Source organism: Nicotiana tabacum, chromosome 3 (genome assembly GCF_000715075.1).
Source record: "Nicotiana tabacum cultivar K326 chromosome 3, ASM71507v2, whole genome shotgun sequence".
Lineage (NCBI taxonomy): Eukaryota > Viridiplantae > Streptophyta > Magnoliopsida > Solanales > Solanaceae > Nicotiana > Nicotiana tabacum.
In genome coordinates, this window is record NC_134082.1 from 130,831,465 (window position 1) to 130,852,338 (window position 20,874).

Genomic DNA, 20,874 nt, shown 5'->3' on the forward strand with positions numbered 1-20,874 from the left:
GTAAATGAGAGAAGTCACCGATCTTTACTAAGGTAGAACCCAATACATTTGATATGATTAGACTAACAATATGTATTGATGATATGAACTTCTTTGCTTCTTTCTTCTTCGTGGTGGAGAGAGAGATGAAGGTAGGTTTCTCTTCTTTTCAGGAAACATGTCTGTGTCTCCCTTTTTCCGCCCCCTACTTCTTCTTCTTCTCACTTAGGTTATATACTAGGTCTTCTCTCTTACCCACTGGTCATTAACGGAGGTACTTAAGTCATTCGACTATATTACGGGCTAACCCCTGAAATGCCGTAATATCCAATTCGCTTCTAAGACGTTCTAAATACATGACCTTGGCCGTGGCCGAGGTGCGTGTCGTCATAGCGTAGTGTAGATACGACAGTCCCAAATAACTTTTCGCCGTTTCTTCCCACGCCGATTCTTATCTGGTGAGATTTTGACCCATACAATAAGGAATAAAAATTTCAAAATTTCGAATATCCAAAAAGGCAAAGTTCCGAATCCAACATCCAATCCGAAATTCAAAAATTTCAAAAATTAAATCTGAAATCCAATCCATAATCTAAAAATTCATTCCAAAATCCAAACATTTGGATTTGCCTAAACTATGCCCACCCTACACACGACGCAACTAAAATTCTCATTTATATAAAGGGCCGTGCATATCATTGAGAACTTTTCTTAGAGAATGAAACATGAATTTAGAACATTACGAAGCAATGAAAAAGAAGAAAGTTTATCATGTTTAAAATCTGCATGAAATCATTCACAGGCTGGTTTCGAGTCAAAGCTGGTCAAGCAGATTGCAAAAGCTTGGAAAGCAGAAAGTGGATAGCGGTAGTCCATCGTGAAGCTGTCCTTTCCAATTCTGCCAAACTGTAGTATTACTTTGTCTTGTTCTGCGACAGGTATATTGTGAGAAGGATCACCTGCTGCCAGTAGCTGAAAATTTTTCACAGAAGCCACCGTAACACGGCCTTTAAAATTTAAGCACCAGCTGTGCATTTTTTCATTCCACCAAGGAGTCTTGTTTTTTAGCATAAGCGGCTCTTGAGAAGAGCCAGACGAGCTGATATCTATAGCTAGCTCCTTTGTTTTTGAGAGAGGTGCAGATAATGACTTCTCATCAAAAGATTGAGGGAATAATGTAGGTGTTGGAGCACTGCCTCCCTCCTGGATTGAAGAGAAAGGGATAGAATGCATTGTGCAATGAATTCTCCTAGGTCCTTTTGGACGACGAACAATATTGAGCTCATAGGAAATGGTAGCTACTCTGTAGTTGCATGCAGGTACTCCTGGAGATACTTTCTTTGCTTGAAAGCTTTGACAAAGTCGACCATGTTCAATGGCGGTTTCGCTTGAAGGTTGGCTATCATATATGGTAAACTTGGTTCCAACAAAGTTAGACCTGGTCAAGTTGTCTTCAAACATTATTAAAGTAAAATGAAGGGGAGTAGAAGCTTTTCCTTGCTTCCTGCCATTTTGAAGGGGCGGAGAGGAGTGAGTGAAGGAAATATAACAGGACATTTGATAGAACTCCTGGAGATACTTTCTTTGCTTGAAAGCTTTGACAAAGTCGACCATGTTCAATGGCGGTTTCGCTTGAAGGTTGGCTATCATATATGGTAAACTTGGTTCCAACAAAGTTAGACCTGGTCAAGTTGTCTTCAAACATTATTAAAGTAAAATGAAGGGGAGTAGAAGCTTTTCCTTGCTTCCTGCCATTTTGAAGGGGCGGAGAGGAGTGAGTGAAGGAAATATAACAGGACATTTGATAGAACTTGCCTCAGTTTCCCAACATATGTATTGCTAGCTTGAGAAAAATCATCTGCAGCCAACGATATCACGAAGTCTGTGCTTGTTGCCCTTCTGATCTTTTTGGCGGCCAACAATAGTTTATCCCTCTCATTCTCAGCTGTCATCAAGTAAAATGTCAGTTGAGCATCTTCTATTGACTAGGAAGATTTTCCGATTAAAAACATAGACCACAAACTTAAGCACAAGTTATGAAAGCTTTCGCATTTTCAATCCGGTATACTAACAAGATATCAGACATAATACATCAGCCTAAGTGCAAGTTCCCCATAAAGTAGGATTTTCAAATTTTTACAAGACAAGTCTGTTAATTGATCAAATTAAAGAAAGTCTTGAAACTGGTTCAAAGACAAAGAATCATTCAAGAGGATATCCAGCTCGCAGTACAAGCGTTAAAAGAAGAGAAGTTTAGGATAGGCAGAAGATATACACTTACATGGAGTCAAACCAAAGTAGAGGCGATATACTGAATTAGCTTTGTCCCGTTTGATAAAGCACTGGATTGGGGATTCACACGGAGCCGGCTTGTTTAAAAATAAATGAAAAAGATCTCTCTGAGTTTAAATCAACATCAGCAATAGCAACAATAAGGAAATTGAAACAGATTAAGGAGATTACCTGCTTCAGTGAAATGGGAAAGGTAAGCCTACCACATTCCTCAGGAGTCTTAACAATCTCCTTTGTAGTTTTCCTCCATGATCTGCAAACAGATGCGCAAAAGACAATGACAGAACGAGCAGGCCACGATGTCTCACTCTCTTCAACCCTGCGGATGATATCCAAAAGCACTTTTGGTGGTAAATTTGCCCACTGCCCTTGTTCAGTGGGATCAGAAAGGGCCACATATGGGACAATATCTGACCGGATTCTGTTGCTCCAATGATTTCTTTCTGCTCCCTTCCTTAGTATATCCCCGATCCCATCTTTCACCTCCCTCAGCTCGCGAACAATTTTCTTGAAAGGCATATCCATCAATCACACGAACTGAACCTTTCCTTCAACAGAAGGGGAAAGCATTAGATCAATGAAACAAAGAGGAGCTTAACCACATGAGGAAAGAACTTTCAGACAATTTTCACCTTTAAACCACATCAACCAATCAATTAACTAAGCCTCAATTTCAAAATTTGCTGATTGACTATATGATTATCCTTTAGGTTGTAAACATTCTGCTCTATTCGGGCCCAATCTAATTCCATACTTAATTGGTCTTTTAATACATTGAGAATATCTAGAAGTAGATGTTGTTTTAATCGAATATTTATCTATTCACTGACATACAAGTCTTTTACCAGACTGAAAAAGCTTTCATGAAAACCCAAACTAATCTAGATGAAACAACACTATTCCTTAATCCCAACAAGCCGGTATTACCTATCATTCACATACAGAGGTTTAGCCTCTCTGTTTTAATTTAAAATCAAAATACCTATTTTTTTTTTTTTGGGGTGAGGGATTGAAAAGAAGAAATGCAAAAAAGGTACATGTAACCATTCAATGATCAGCACTGGAATAATCCAGCGAATATAAGAAATATCTATCATTTCTAGAACATCCTAGGATTCAAAATCAAAACTTAGCACCCAAATGTTCCCACAACGAAGATTTAGCAACAATAACAATCAGAAAATTAAATTGCACATAACATTTCTTTTACTAGCTCCGCTGAAAACCAAAAGCAAAGTCAACATGAAACTAGGGGTGAAGAAGAAAAATAAATAAAAGGAAAAGTAGGAATTGCATCCAGAAACCATAACGAAAACAGAATTGCATAGTTAACAGAAAAAATGGTAGGAGAAAACCTGAACAAACGACAAAGAGTGACAAAGAAGATGAAAGCAATAAAAGAAAGCTCTGAATGTAGAAATTGAAGAAGGAAAAGAAATTAGAAGACAGAAACACGGCCAGTGAGGTCCACGTCCTCAGGCAGAACCCTGGATCAACAACTGTCAATTAAGCCTCTTAAGTAAAAGCTAAAAAAGAGACATTACACTTCTTTTCTTCCCTTTTTTTCCCCTCTCCAGATAATGGCCAATATAGGTTTTTCTGAACAAGTTCAAACATCGAATTCTCCATAGACGGAAGCCCCACGGCGGAGTATTTGAAACACTCAAATCCCATTCCTATTTTTACCATAGACATTAAAGAACAATCAGTCAACTGCCCCTCAACTAGTCGGAATTTACTAGACACATTCTCTATAATTCTTCAAGTTTATTATTCAATGGTTAGAGGTTTTATCATTATTAGACTACTTTTATGTTGGCCATCAACCTAAGACAACTCCCTCCCTCCCTCTGGACAGGTTATGCTTTGCAAATCTAACATAGGCAGCATTCCAGATACTAAATGAGGCATAAAATCCCTCCACTTGTGCATGGCCATTTAAATTATAGAATCACAAGGGTAGTTGGTGATAGCTGCAGCGATAAAGCACCAAAATACACTAGTCAAACCAAAAATTTATATATCTGATGAAGCATCATCCTCTTAATCTTTGTTTCTTCTGCTTTGCAGATTTTTCTTCTTTTTTTTTACTAGTGAGTTTAAATACAAAAGCTTTCACCTTTTTATAAATCAAGATTCAATTTTTCTCAGAATCTCAACTCGTACAATATAGTTCAATATAGCTATCAAACGATCAAAAAGACACTCAAAGGAGCTATCGACCAACTGATTACCAGGGCCCTTAAAAATGTGGAAAAGGGAATGAAAAAATAAACAAATAAATACATAACTTCATTCTAGTGTCATCAACATAAAACAAAGAACTAGTAGGACACTAACACTTTCTGTAAAGATGTTTCCTCACACAAAATAAAGCATATATTATGACGCAAAGGGTGGGGAAAGAAACAAAGGAGAACGAGACCATACACAAAAGTTTGATCTTTTTTTTTTATTAGCAAAAATATTTTTTGATAAGTTAAATAAAACATGATACTTTTAGAACAAGAACAGAGTGATGAACCCCAACAGCAAAAGGGGGTTGAAAATCAGTACACGACTGCAAGAGTTGGCAATAGTAAAAACGAAGAAAGAATAAGTCATTACAAAAACACATGAATCAAAAGAAGAAGAAGAAGAAGAAGAAGAAGAAGAAGAAGAAGAAGAAGAAGAAAAGAGGGAGATCATAATCTCAACTAGAGAACATAAGAGAAAAAGAAAAGAGTTGGTTAATGGTACCTTTCGAAGAAACCGCAGAGAAGCGAACAATCCTGCAACTCAAGATGTTCCGGGGGAAGTAGAAATCTACAGATATGTGTATTTAAATATATATAGATATCGGGGGTAACAGAGCTACACCATCTATAGGTCTCTTATAATTACAATATACTATCTTATTTACTCAGTACTGAAACGTACCAAAAGTAAGGGGTAACAATATATCCCTTAAAAGGAGGCCTTAATTATTCAGAAGTATATCTGTGCTCAATCTTTAGATTTACACAAATTACACATATTCGTAATTTGTTTAATCATATAATTGTGATATATACAAACCAGTAACACCATGCACTTGCATTGCTGCATCAAGCTTCAACTTAATAACTCATAACTCAATTAATTCATACGGCCTGTTAGCCCCCTTTTCAGCATAAGTATATCCTCATGCATAACAACTTAAATACTCAAATACAGCATCCACTACACTAACAGAAAAGAAAGTGAATCAAACATTTCCATATATCATCAAACACCTAACGTGCATTCCCACTATAAACGATTTCCATAGGCCAAGATTCGATATTTGTCCACAACTCATTTCTACATAGACCTAAACAAGATTTTGAAATAACAATGATGACACAAATAACATAGAATTAAATCAAGAACGTACACCAATAGACTTTCTTAATGACTAGAATTCACTACGATGAAGAAGTAAAAGTATAAGTCAAGAAAAACCACAGACATAGCATTTGATTAATCTCCCACTTTTGAACCCACACAAAATACGAAACATGGATATTTCACGGCATAAATATTAGTAGTCATTATGCTATTTAAAACATGGAGATAAAATCAAATAGAGCAGCAAAATGCACCAGCAACATAAAAGTTTTCAATCATCGATATGTTAAAAATATCAACCAATATAAGAGTATTAAAAAGAAGAAATCAAAAGATCATCGTCTATAAGAAAGATATTTGTTCAAACAATTTTTTTTTTTTGGGGGGGGGGGGGGGAGGTATAATTCCTACTATTTGTTATTTTTAAATTTCAGATTTTCTATTATGAAAAGTTTCATCTCTAATTCGCATCAATAGGTTTCAATTTTTATGAACGTACTCATTTATTTATGATGCCTATTTAATTGATTTTGGTTTTCTTAAAACTATTTTTTCATTTTTTTTTAAAACACCACCTTAAAATTTTAATAAGCCATCACCCAAGTCCAAGGCAAAGAGGAAAGCGGGATTAGGGCCAGAAGAGTCAAATACGGATACAACTAATGGCCCCAGCCAAGCCCAAGTTGTACACAATGAGGCCCCCATCACAAACCAAAAATTTGGACTGGGCCACCACCTCCCAACCAAGTCCACTACCGGCGACCATCCCCAATCCACGTACACTAACCCAAATGATACTCCTTACCCCAATACCTACTAGTCCCCTACCAGAGCAATTTACAGAAACACCCTCACCACAATCCATGGTTACTCAAGTGAATCACCTGAGAAGTCACTCAAACTCAGGTGACATGACATCTTCCGTCCACTCAAGCACATCACAATTAATTTATGGTATTAGATGCAAATCTCAACGCTCAAATTGCTAGGTCTGATTTGACATTTAACCCCAATTACCCTATTGTGTACCAAACGCCCAACCTAATCCCGATTCTACCGAAAGAGACAAAGCAAAAAAACAGAAAAATGGAAAATTACCAACAATCACCCATCCCCGTGACCTCCCTCCCATTGCCGCCAGACCACACACCGGCATCGTGGCTGGAACTGGCGCTATAGGAACAAGGACTAGCCTACAACTTCCACTTAAGGAACCAGCCAGTGACCTTAATCATCCAAAACCCAGCGCATCTGACTAGGGTAACAGTGGAAGCCTTGAATAAGGCCTTGTATTTGGCCCAAACATCTGGAAATCGATAACCCTCAATGGCAACATGCATCCCAACCTGGAACCCCCAATGATCAACAACTTGATATCCTAAGCTTTCCAATCAATCCCTTCTTCCCAGACCCAGCAGCAAAAGATCCAGAGGCAACTACCCAATTTGTGATTATCGAACCACCATTCTAACAAGTGCCATTGTTTTCAACTCCAACAGGGAAGATTCAAACACTACCGCTAGGGAATGATCACGTCCAAATGCACACCTCAATAGAGATATGTAACAGTCGTATGCAATAATAAAACCCAACTAAGAGTCGGGGTCGAATCCGCAGGGAGTTAAGATAGGAGCTAGGAGTATATATTCAAAATGAGCAAGTGAAGTATCTAGATTGCAATTCCTATTTTCTATTTGTAATTTTACTCTAAAGATTGCAAAATAAAGAGAGAATACTAAAGATAATTATTTTTGAGGTTTTTCCAAATTGATAAAAAGCCAAGGGCTATGATCATGACCTAGGTGTTTGCCTAATGAGATAAAGACTTTAATGTTTTTTATTGATTGGGGTATATTATAGCTATCAACTCTAAATTACCTACTCAATATCTCTCGGTCAGAGAGTGGTTTTGCCTAAATTGGCTTTATCAAGACCAAATGAGTATCACACAAAATAGTTAATAAAATCTCAAGTCGAGTTATTACTATCTCTAGGTTAAACCCTTTAATTGGGTTAATAAATCTCTTAATTGACCCAATTCCTTGTTAGCTAAGTTATCTTAGACTTGGTCTCTCTTTCTCAAGTAGAGACTAACTCAAATAGGCATGAACTAATGTTTGCAACCATTAATTCCACAATTAAAGTATGAACTAAGCTAAATAATAAACACTCAATCATACACAAGCACTAAATTAGATACCCATCGGGTTTACACACTAGGGTTGGGTCAAAACCCTAGTAAAAATCTAGCTACTCATACTTTTTTTTGAAGAAAATAGAGAAGAAAGACTAATTAAACTCATATTGGAAGATTAAAATAAAGAAATCTAATGTTAAAACACAAAAATAAGCTAAACCTTCCTGAAATAGCAAAGAAAACAGCTACATCGATTTCAGATGTTCAAAACTTGTTCTAATTTCATGAAACTCTTCTATTTATACAAGGCTGAAAATCTCGAAAAATGCCTCTTGGGAGGTTCTGCGGCCGCACAATTCCATGTGTGGTCCGTAGATTTCTTCATCTTGGTAGGAAGTGGAGTTCTGCGGTCGCACATTTTTGAACTGCGGCCGCGAGACAATCTTCTACAGTTCGCACAATTAGGTCTACGGTCACAACGCACTTCTTCTGCGGCCGTATAATTCTTGTGCGGTCCGCAATTCACAGAGACTCCTACGTGTCTATTTACTTTTTAGTAGTGGATTTAGATGTCATCAAAATTTAGTTCCGCAGAAAATAATATGTAGGCGATTAGGCATATAAAAAAATTATCACTTGTTATGCTAAGCGAAACACTTAGAAAAGTTTTGAGAAAATATTTATGTCTAAATGCGAAAATGTAAACTAGCCTAGAAAACAAGTAAAATGATCAATGGATACAAGTATGGATGCACAGGGAATTACACTCAAATAACGATCCAATGTATTTCACGATTTTATAAATATGAGCGAGTTTATGTTAATTAGCCTCGGGTAATAATTCTATATTAGTTCTTCCAAAGACTAACAAGACTTCCTAATTGAATTATCCCTAAAACAATTATAAGATTAAGCACACCCGATTATAGCTAGAAGTAGTTTAATCCTATCCCTAAGTAGAATCTATAAAGTGAGAGTTAAAGCCTCAAGTTCTTGTTAATTAATCTTTTCCAACCCCAAACTATCTTTCCCAAAATTAATTCGAAGTAAATGGGCGAGTCCTAGGGTTAGCTAATCCCTTTGGAAATATTAAATAACAAGAATAATTAGAGAAACAATAACTCACTTCATAATAAATAAATATCGTTCAATATATAAGGACAACAAGATATTTAATCCACACTTTACATATGAATATTTCCATAAATAAGATTCAAGTGTTGAAATAAATACTACACACTTAGATATACAATACAAAGCAAGAAAATGAAGAAATCAACATAAATAGGTAAGAAATTCTCAACCAAAAGCTTCAAATATTCAAGACCCAAGTGTGTGTGCAAGAACCCTAGCTTCCAAAACTTGTGTTCTCTAGTCCAAAGACTGAAAAATAAGCCAAAGATGTGTTTCCAATAAGCTAGATCGTGTCTTTGTGGGTTTGGAATGGAGAAAATGTGGAATGCCAACACTGTCCTCAGCTTAAGCCTGTTGATCGCACCTGCGGAATAAATCACAGCAGGTACGACTCCGCAAAAACAGTCTGCCAATCGCAGGTGCGGATCCTGTGTAGAATTCCCTACTCCGCAGATGCGTACCTATAGTCGCAGAATTAATGACCTCAGATGTGACCCAATGCAATGTAGCCCATTTTCGCATAAGCGGACTTCCACTCGCATAAGCGAGCTAGCAGAAGTGAGCAGTGATGCGCATATGCGGAACAACCAAAGGAATTTGCACTTTTTAACTCTTTTTTGCTTAATTCAACTTCAATTGAATTCAACTCTCTTCATGGCATCATTTATCTGAAAATCTAGCAATGCACACAATAAATCACCTCATTTTATAATTAAAGGACACAAAAACTAAAGAAAAGAGACTAGAATAAATGGTAAAATCACCACTCATCAACACCCTCAACTTAAAGCTTTTGTTTATCCCCAAGCAAATCAAAACCAAATATTCAATGAGGTTCTACCATTTAAAGCACAAGTAGCATCGCCATCATTCACAAATCATATTCTCCAATTAAGCATCATACTTATGGATTTGGTTGGTACTAATAATTAGGCTCAAGCATGTGAATCTCAACCAAATAACTCCCTCATTTAAAAATAACTTCAAGAATGCAATGAGGTTTCAATATAATCAAGTGACAGCAACCAAGCCTCAAGAAGTGACTCAAAAGCACTTTTCTACTACATATACTCAATTTACACAATTCGAAATATATCAATGTCACCAATTCAATATAATCCATGTGCCCTCACAAGAAACAAAGTCCCAAAATTACCATATTTACAATAACAACACAAGAGACACATGCACAAAGACACTCATTCTCAACAAAGAATTTCAAATGTTAAAAAATATCATGCCATAAGCTTGCCCTTATTTCTATTCCCCGCCTATTCAAGAACATTCGATTGGGGACCCCATAAGGACTTTTTTTTAAGCTTGTAATGTAGGTTTAGGAAAGGGTAGGATAAGTATTTGGGATACAAGTGACTACACCCTCCTTGAACACTACTCACATTCGTCATTCTTTTTGCACTTTCCTTCTTTTTAAACCACATAGCCCTTATTGACATTTAGTTACCAAACTAAAACCACCTTAAAGTAACTCTCTAATTTTCTCAAGACTCCGTATTTTTTTTTACAATTATTTTCTTTTGGAGATTGAGTATCTTCATATAAACAACTTTGAGGTATAAGTTTCTACACACAATGTACATCTTCACCATTTTCCTATTAACACCAACACCCCCAACTTAGGCTTTTAGCCTCATTCTTAACTTTCTAGGAGGGACCGGTTCAAAAGAGGAAATTATTTCACAAAAGGGTAAAGGTTAGTAATGAGGTAACCAAAGAAAATGTTAAAGTCTCAAATGGGATAAATTAGTGATAATATTTATGCAATGGTGGGCTTGAAAGGATAAAGAGGATTTTTCAAAGATCACAAAGAATGCCTAAGGTCATCCCTCCAACCAGACATAACTAACATTAGCATTGAAAGACCAACCGGACAAATTCTAGATGATAAAAGTAAACACAAGAATTATTTTTAACAACAACTAACACACATGGTACATGAACTAATCAAGATGGATCAATTTCACTTCTTAATAAAAGCATTTAGAGCAATATCATGTCAACTAGTGGGCAAATAGTCACCAAATGAGCCAAAAAGTTATCACAAAAATTATTCTTCCCCATGCAACTTACTTTTTTCAATTTAAAACTAAAATTTGGAGGGGTATTCTTAATTCACACTTCACTTATAAGAGACTAATTTTATTTGTACCAAACAATCCAAAAGTCTCCACATAACAAAATAAGACTAATTCCCTTAAGAAAGTCGTCGCGCCATCTATCATAGGAAAAAGTCACCCGGTTCAACACAAAAATATTCCTCGGGAAAGAACCGTAGCATAAACAAAACCCAAAGAAATACTACTAAAATAGATAAAAGTAAAATAAACTAAAAACTACTAAAGAAAATACAATAAACACTAAAGGAATAAAAATGAAATAACTAAAAACTACTAAAGAAAATAAAATAACAAAAGCAACTAACATTAAAGGAACAACATAACATAAAATAAAAACTACTAACGAAAAAAATAAATAAAGAACAAAACAACTAACACTAAAGGAACAAACATAACATAAATTAAAAAATACTAACGAAAAGAAATCAATAAAGAACAATAAAATAGAATAACAAAAGCGACTAATCCGCAAATATTTCACCAATCACAAACTAAACTCGACAAGAGCACATGATAAGTTGTCATAAAACAAGCCTGACAAGGGCACACAATATCTATACAAAAGCATAAGCCCGACAAGGGCTACTCCCTAAAGTCACCCCCAACTAAAGACATTGCAGTGTCCTCACTGCACAATATCAAGATAAAATAAAAGTAGTTTGAGGGTCTCCCTGAGGTCTACTTCAGACTAGCAGACCGTGGGAGAAAGGCTAATCGCTGTTGGGAAGAACTCGGGGCCTCATCATCATCAGTATCATCAGCATCATCACTAGCAGCACTCCACATGAAGGAATACTCTTCACTATCATCGTTGTCCTCAACTGGTATCTTCTTGTTTGGCTGCCCCCATTTGAAGATGGCCTTGATGCCTCTCCACATCTTTATCATAAACTTGACTTCTTCTTATTTTGCACTTTCTCATTTTGGAAGTCTGAGTGAAGATCTACATGTGCCTCGGCCATGTTGCCATAGGCTACCTCGAGCATGCTAACAAAAGCTGCCAACTTCTTATGAGACTCTTCTTGCTTCTTCTGGTTGTCCAGGTAGGTCTTCATTTCTTCCTTGGTGAAATACTCGGGCCTAGGCTAGGGGTGTAAGGGTCCTCTAGGGAGCTGTGATACTAAGTCATGGATAGTGCCAAGCTGCGAGTTCAACATCCCAAATGGTCCCTTAGGCACAGCTGCCTATGCGGATGACTCTGGTCCGGCAACAACAGTGGTGACTTTCCTCTTCTTACTCTTTACGGCACTACCCTCGCCCGTTACTCTCAACAGATAAAAGGGTTTGTCAGCCGGTAACCGATGATTGGTGCTACGCACCTCAACATCTACCCGTTGGCACAACTTTGTAATCAGTGAAGGAAACATCAAACCTGAAGTATCGTCTAGCAAATACTCCTTCAGCTCCTGCAGGATATAGTGACCGACATTCACATGAATGTCATCTAGTATGCATGAAATGGTCAAGGCTCTGGTGTAGGAGACCTCTAAAACATTTCCACATGGTGATACTCTGTTGCAAATGATGTAGAGCCACATTTTGGCTTCAACTTTGAAGTCGATGGGCTTCAAATCCTTTCTCTTATTGGACAACTTTGCTCTCATGCCTACAGGATAAAGTTTAGAAACAAGCCATTCTCTGTTGTTGTAATGATCTTTTTCTCGCACCGGCTTAAGTGGATGGTCAGGAAGCCCTAGAATGTCATTGATTTGGTCAGTTCCGAACCTCACTGTTTTGCCTCTTATGGTGAGTTGTAGGTCACAAAGTTTGTATGCTTAATATTAGTGTAAAATTCACCGAACTCACTCCTCATTGGCTTTGCATGGAGTAGGCATGAAGCAAGACCACTCAGAGGTTTGTAGATGGCCATAAAATTTTAGAAGCAGCTTGGCCAATTTATCCTCGGCGATCCCCTTTTCAAGCATGATCTTCTTCATGAGCTAGTTGTCATAATACCGGAGATGACAATCAGCCGACATGAAGCGTTCAGTATCAAATTGTTCTTCCACAACCTCTTTCTCAATTTCATGATCAAGCGGAGCATTTTTGTCCATGTTCGGGTCCATTTTAAGATCAAAATACCTTCAAAAATTAAAACAATATTAGTCGGGCATTAGAATCATGTTAACAATTCAAAACAATGCAATTAGGCTAAAAAATCAAGTCGAATGGGCCCCGGAAGCTCTAGTTGCAAAGCTACTGGATTTGCAAAATCTGCCCAGTTTTCGCAACTACGGAAATAGCCTCGCAGGTGCGGTTACGCTTCTACGTAAAACAAGTCGCTTCTGTGACACACTGTTGACCTAAAGTCACACCTGCAGAAGGGGCATCGCAGGTGCGAGCCCATTGCTGCGACAATATGCTTTTGTGGTGTTCATCAAGGGTTCCACTGCCCAGAAATTTTCGACTCTTTTCACTTCTTAAACATGATTTTAGCACATAAATTATACTCAAGAATTCTAAATTAGTGCACTACATGAACATACGACTCTATTAAACCTGATTTTATGGTATTTAGCAAAAAGTATTCTTTTGGACAATTTGTCGAACACATGACAAGCAACGAGAAGTTATGCTTCTTTAATCTAATTTGGTACTTAGACTTCCCAAAGATTTGCTCTTCATCCTTAGTAGCACACACAAACACACTCTCAACCAATTTCCCTCATTCCTAAAACTAACACTGATAAATAAAAAAAAAGGGAAAATGGGATTGTGGGAAAATCAGTAATGGAGATGAAGAAAAAGAAACAGAGATGAAGTAGAAGAAAAAGATAAAAGTAGAAGAGAGGAATAGAAGGGAAAATTGAGAATGATACCTGTGTGGTCTTGTGTGTGAGAACTCAAGTGTGAGCAGTGGTGAAAAGCAATAACGTGAGAGATGAGAGGGACTTTTGAGATTTGGGAAAAAATTAATCTCACCTGACTGATCAAAGGCTTTAAAAATTTACCCGTTCGACCGCTTCTGCGGAAGGATTAGCGCTTCTGCGAGAGCGCTTTTGTGGCTGTAAAACCGCTTATGCGATACTTTTGCATATGTGCTTCAATTGGCGCTGCTGCGAGGCCGCATCTGCGAGTAAAGTTCTGTAGATGTGGTTACACCAGATGACTGATGCATAGACTGGGCATCCACTGTTTTTATTCACTCCAACACTTGAAACTCATCAATTCAACTCCAAAAAATCTTAAACTTGGCAGATTAGTCAAAAATAATATACTAAGCTATTCTAAAATAGAAAATTTCAAAAACAACTAAAAAAATTTAAAACGATGGTTCGCCTCCCACCAAGCGCCGCATTTAACGTCGTGGCACGACGCGGATCAACTTTACCACTTTTCTCACCACTTGGACGATATGAATTAGGAACCTAACTTGGAATCAAGCTTGTGACCACGAGCGACGGGGGATGGTAAATAGATGATCAAGCCAAACTTTAATTTCTTCAGGGATGGTAAATAGATGATCAAGCCAAACTTTAATTTCTTCATTTTTTATTCTTGGCTTTCATGTGAGGAATGTCATTTTGCCTTTTTGTTCCCTCAAATTGTAAAATGTATGGCATTTGCCTTTCTTCCTTGCAATCCCTCATAGAGTCATGTAATTCAATTCTCATATCACCACACAACTCCAATATTGAGAAATACTTGGAGTGTGATATCAAGCCTCCAAATTTCAATTCTTTCTGGATTTTGATATCCTTTTGGTCCCCCGGATTAGAGTCAAATTCATCCATATTTTCAATTACACCGGTTGACTCTAATTTCATATTTTTCTTGGCATCACTAACAAGCATGAAGTCAGTTGGCGGATGTTCAATTCTTGATTTCTCAAAATAAAGCTCACTTTCTTCCTCGAAGTTGAACTCTTCTTGATCTCTTTCCACACCCTCAAGTTTGTGGGCATAGTTAGCCTCAACCAATATTTTCATTTGATTTTCCAAGGTGCGGATATTATCATCATTTTGAGTTAGTGCTTGTTTTAAGTCCTCGAGTGCCAAGCTTTGCTTCTCCTCATTTTCAAGAATTGCCTCCAACATGAGCATCATCCTCTCATTTTGAGCATTTGAGAGTTCTTCTTGGTTTTGATCAAGTGTCGAGGAAGAATTTTCGGCTTGAACATCTAAAGAAGGTTCTTGGCTATCATTCACTTCCGAGGCTTTTTGGACCTCTAAAGCTTCAAGAATTTCTCTCATTTGTATGTTTAGCCTTTCAAGTGCTAAATTATTTTGGAGACTATTTTTTCAAAAATTTCTCCAAGGCATTTTTCTCTTTGTTTCCTCCTTCAAGTAGGCATTCTAACATGAGCTTGAACATTCCATTTTGACCATGCTCAATTTCTTTCACTTCCATGTCCTTATAATTTTTATCACAAAAAGTAGAATCATCATAGTGAGGGATTGGGAATGGGAAGGACAAATAAGCACAATAATCTCAATGACCATTTTGACGACCACACTTATCACAAATACTCATGGGTTTTAGATTGTGCGCACAATCCGCCCCCGGGAGAATTTAAACAATTTTGCCACGAGTGTGGTACTCCACGATAAGGACAAGGGTCATCAAAGTATGAACAGCTACCATCCAACCAATTTTCATTATATGATTCCATTTTTCAAAACTAAGAAAATAAACAAGAAACAAATAAGAAAATAAACTAAGACAAGAAAAATTAATTACACAAATATTCACAAGTTTGGACCAAATCACTTGCGCTTACTTCTCAAACAACCTACATACGCCAAATTGTTCCCCGGCAACGGCGCCAATTTTGATGACTTCCAAATCCACTACTAAAAAGTAAATGGACACGGTCGTATGCAATATAATTTACCCAACTATGAGTCGGGGTCGAATCCCATAGAGAACAATATGTAGGTGATTAGGCGTGTAAGAGAATTATCACTTGTTATGCTAAGCCAAACACTTAGAAAAGTTTTGAGAAAATATTTATGTGTAAATGCAAAAATGTAAGCTAACCTAGAAAGCAAGTAAAATGATCAATGAATGCACGATCCAATGTATTTCAGATTTTATAAATATGAGCGAGTTTATGTTAATTAGCATCGGGTAATAATTCTATATTAGCGTCTTCCAAAGATTAACAAGACTTCCTAATTGAATTATCCCTAAAACATTTATGAGATTAAGCACACCCGATTATAGTTAGAAGTAGTTCAATCTTATCCCTAGATAGAATCTATAAAGTGAGGGTTAAAACCTCAAGTTCTTGTTAATTAATCTTTCCCAACCCCAAATTATCTTTCCCAAAATAAATTTGAAGTAAATGGGCGAGTCCTAGGGTTAGCTAATCCCTTTGAAAACATTAAAGAACAAGAATAATTAAAGAAACAATAGCTAACTTTATAATAAATGAAAATAGTTCAATATATAAGCACAACAAGATATTTAGTCCACACTTTAAATATAAATATTTTCATAAACAAGATTCAAGTGTTGAAATAAATACTACACACTTAAATATACAATACAAAGCAAGGAAATGAAGAAATAAACATAAATGGGCAAGAAATTCTCAACCAAAAGCTTCAAATCTTCAAGACCCAAGTCTGTGTGCAAGAACCCTACCTTCCAAAACTTGTGTTCTCCAGTCTAAAGACTGAAAAATAAGCCAAAGATGTGTTTCCAATAATCTAGGTCATGTATTTGTGGGTTTGGAATGGAGAAAATATGAAATACCAACACTGTCTTTAGCTGAAGCCCGTTGATCGCACCTGCGGAATAAATCACCGCACGTGTGACTCCGCAAAAGCAATCTGCCAATCGCCGGTGCGAAGCCCGTGTAGAATTCCTTACTCCGCAGATGCATACCTATAGTCGGAGAAACGACTCCGCAGGTACGGATTAATGACCGTAGATGTAGCCTATGCAATGTAGCCCATTTCGTAAATGCAGACTTCCACTCACATAAGCGAGCTCGCAGAAGCGAGCAGTGATGCGCATATGCAGAACAACTGAAGGAATTTGCACCTTTTAAACTCTTTTTGCTCAATTCAACTTCAATTGAATTCAACTCTCTCCATGGCATCTTTTACCTGAAAATCTAGCAATGCACACTATTAATCACCTCATTTTATAATTAAAGGACACAAAAACTAAAGAAAAGAGACTAGAATAAATGGTAAAATCACCACTCATCAACTCCTGGACTTGGTCTTTTTGCACACTCTCTGATCTTCAAGTCTTAGCCCCGTTTTGCGGCCGCACAATTTATGTGCGGTCCGCAATTTGCCCAAATGTGTGCTAAGTTTTCCTTCTTTGTTTGTGGTCGCCAGTGGAATTCTGCGGTCCGCAATTTCTTCTACAGCCGCAAAATTCCTTCCGCGGACCGCACATTGTGTGTTTCTTTGCCCTTTGTTTCCTTGTGCTTGGACTACTCCTTATTGAGTCGGATTTAATCTCAGGAGCCCAACTTCCAGCATTCCCGCAACTTATCACAATTTCATTAGTTTTGGGAACATGATTCAATGCTTTTGGGCTGAAACAAAAGCTTAAAGGCGCTAATAAGCAGTCAAAATCCCCACTTATCAACTCCTCCAAACCTAAGTCTTTGCTTGTCCTCTAGAAAATAAATTAGTTCACACCTTCAAACGTTAAGGGTCATTTCAGCGAGTCGAAAGTGAGCCATCTACACATCATTTGGGACCAACAATTACCCACACTACTCATGAATTATCAACAAGGTGACAAGTTGTCACGACCCAAGTTCTCCCTCCGTGAACTATCGTGACGGCACCTAGTCTCAACGACTAAGTAAGCCTAACAATTTGCAGAAAAGGAAACAAAGATACAAAACTAGCAATTCTACTGGTAACATAATAGAAAAATTTAAGATGTCGCTCGGCATATACAATAACAGCACTCTCGAACAATATTAACACTTCCAAAACCCGAAATCTCATGAATCACAAACTAGAGTAAATACATAATGTCTAACTCCAGAAGTCTAAACAAAATAATTACAGAAGGACTATAGCTAAAAGAGAGAATAGAGAGGGACTTCTCGGTCTGCGGACGTGGCAGATATACCTCGAAGTTTCTGAGAATCGCCTCGCCTTACTGATATTATGGGTGAGCCGAAGAACCTAGATTTGCACACGAAAAATATGTGTAGGAAAGGGCATAAGTACACCACAGAGGTACCCAGTAAGTGTCAAGCCTAACCTCGGTCAAGTAGTGACAAGGAAGGTCAGGGCCCTACTGGTTATATACATAAAACAAGGTAAAACAGTACGAAAGGTGACAGTATAATTAAAGCACTAACAGTTAATAGAGAATAAAAGCACAGAAAGAATGTAACTCTATTACCTTGAAAATGGTAATTATAATTATATTTGATTTTGTGGTCCTAAAAATACGTGATTTATTTTAATATTAGCTATTAGGCAATAGATGCTAAGTGTGAGATAGGAAAGTAAAGTAAAAGTAAGAGGCAGTGTTGTTATTCAAATCGAACGGCTGCGAATCGGGGTCTCGGACCGGCCTAAGTTGGGCCTCGAGGTTGAGCTAATGAGCTTGACTGGGGATGATCGATGAAGGACTAACAGTTCCAAGGGCCTCAATGATGGCTCTTTATGATCAATGATGAGTAATAAATGAGGAACAATAAATGTAAGTAATAAATCAAAGGAAAGGCAATGGAGAATGTTTAAGTTAGAGAGCAGAGAATGTTCTTGTTCTTGTATTGAATATCATATGTCTTTACAAAATTACAAGGGTCCCCTTTATATAGGAGGGGGAATCCCAACATAGTACATATGCATTTATTACAAAGATATGCAGCTGGTACAGCTATTTAATGTCACGGTACGGACTTGTACTATTCTTGTAGACCTGGTTAGCTTTAACCACGTGCCTTTTGGGAATTTCCCGCTTGTCTAAGATAGCCACCGATTTGCACTACCCCAAGGTTGAGCATAGGGAACCCTCAGGGTCAAACCTTGAGTTTTGCCTTGAGGCTTCTAAAGATGGGCTGTGAAATGCCATAATGATCACAAAATCAAACTCTCCGATTTTAGCCGTATACAGATAGTTCCCGTATTTCTTAGAGTGAAATGATAAGAAACGGCGTTGAATTCTTGCTTCTTCGATACTCCCATCATGACGTCAGCCCTGTCAGAGCATTAAATGATATGACTCAAAGGCTGCGTAGGGGTTGCTGTCAGCACGAATACCGAGAAGCCCATGAACCGTTATTGGTTTGACCTTTCCGCTCCTCAAACATTGCCCAAATGGCTTATATAAATACTTCAATTCGTTTACCATTCATACTTTTACAATATATTCAAGTTTTTAGAGCTAAGTTCACAACTTTATGCATCCATCTTCTTTCTGTGCTTGTTTCTTCATTTTCTTTCTTTGAAATTAAGTTATAATTATGGCAAAAAACTCAAAAACGGTACCTTAGAAAGAGGGTACCACTTCTTCATCATGCCCGTCCAAGGGCAACAAAAACACCTCCAAGTATTGAGCAATGTATCCCTGGCCCCTTCGATACGATCTCCGATTTTACCATCAATAAACCCCCTTCTACACCGGGCCGATATGAGCCCATGTCTCGGTACATCAATGTGGTGACGGATACGAAGAAAGTAAAGGTAGAGTGCTGATGGGGGGAGGCAGTGCAAGTAGAAATCCCCAAAGTTGAGGAAAGCATAGTCACATACAAAGCCGACAGCGTATACACATACCCTTTTACTTTAGAACCCGTAGATTCTTCTTCCCCACCGGTAGATTTGGTGATTCTTGACTTTTGTCGTCAGTACTGAGTGACACTCGGTCAGATTTATCCTTCTTTATGGAGGATTGTTTACATGCTTCGATATTTCTCCAACCGGGTCGAGGGAATGATATTCACCCTCGATCACTTGATCAGACTGTACAGCCCCCGTCTTTTCCGAGGGGGTTTAATCAAGCTACACCATCGATCTTCCAAGACATTCTTTGCGAGCATCGATGAAGACAAAGACAAGGGATGGATGAGCCGGTTTGTCAGAGTAAGGACCTCAGACATCATCCCTACTGATAAGATGCCATTCCAGGAGGAATGGAACATGAAGCGTGAGTATTACTACATCAAGCACATTTTACTGCCCCTTCTTCTTCTTCTGAATTGATTTTCTTTTGATTATGTAGCCACCTTTTGGTTTCCCAGCGCGGTCCAGGACCTCCTAGGATTGATCAAAAGTTTAGACTCCGCTTTTCCATACGACAAGCATGCTTGGCGTGATTTTGCCAAGACGCGGTGGCAAGCTAAGAACCACGGTAAGCCCTTCTAGCTATCATTGCCAAATTTCATATAAGTATTCTTTGTGGCAGTAAGTTTGATATACCATGCCTGTGCAGGCCTTGGGGAAGGCGTGTCGATGAGACCACCTCCTCCGGGTGAAAGAGGCTTCAAAACCTGACAAGGGTAAGAAGAAAAAGAGACGTCGGTCAAGTCTCCAAAATCAAAGAAATCCAAGACCCGAAGGCCTAAGACCGATGCCATGGTCTTGACTTCAGCTGCTACTGTAAATCTTCATATTGTAGATGAAGACGATGATGATGATGGCCCTTTGGCACAAAGGGTAAGGCGAAGCGCTGACGCTTCAAGCAATGCTAGACAGAAGGCTGTTGAGCCAGAGATGGCCGATGTGGACCCATCTCATGCTGAAGGGACCCACGAGAAAGGTTTGGGCGCATTCCCCGAGCCTCAAGTAGGACATGGTACAGTCCGTGTCGGCAAATCCTCGGCTGGCGATTTCGGAGGGCCTGAATCCAAAATATTTTGGGGTCGAGAAGAAACCCATATAGAAATTGATAGTGTGGGCGGCTTTGAATCGGGCC

At 38.0% G+C, this 20,874-nt stretch overlaps 1 protein-coding gene across 1 annotated transcript; it reads right to left on the reverse strand.

Moving 5' to 3' along the window:
* Window positions 1-458: 458 nt before the first annotated feature.
* Window positions 459-2,799, reverse strand: LOC107777089 (tubby-like F-box protein 5). Its single transcript, XM_075249924.1, has 4 exons — window positions 2,443-2,799; window positions 2,261-2,348; window positions 1,795-1,924; window positions 459-1,417 (listed from the first exon to the last, which is right to left on the reverse strand). Exons 1-4 carry the CDS (start codon window positions 2,794-2,796, stop codon window positions 772-774), a joined length of 1,218 nt encoding a protein of 405 aa, XP_075106025.1. The 5' UTR covers window positions 2,797-2,799; the 3' UTR covers window positions 459-771.
* Between the last annotated feature and the right edge of the window lie 18,075 nt (window positions 2,800-20,874).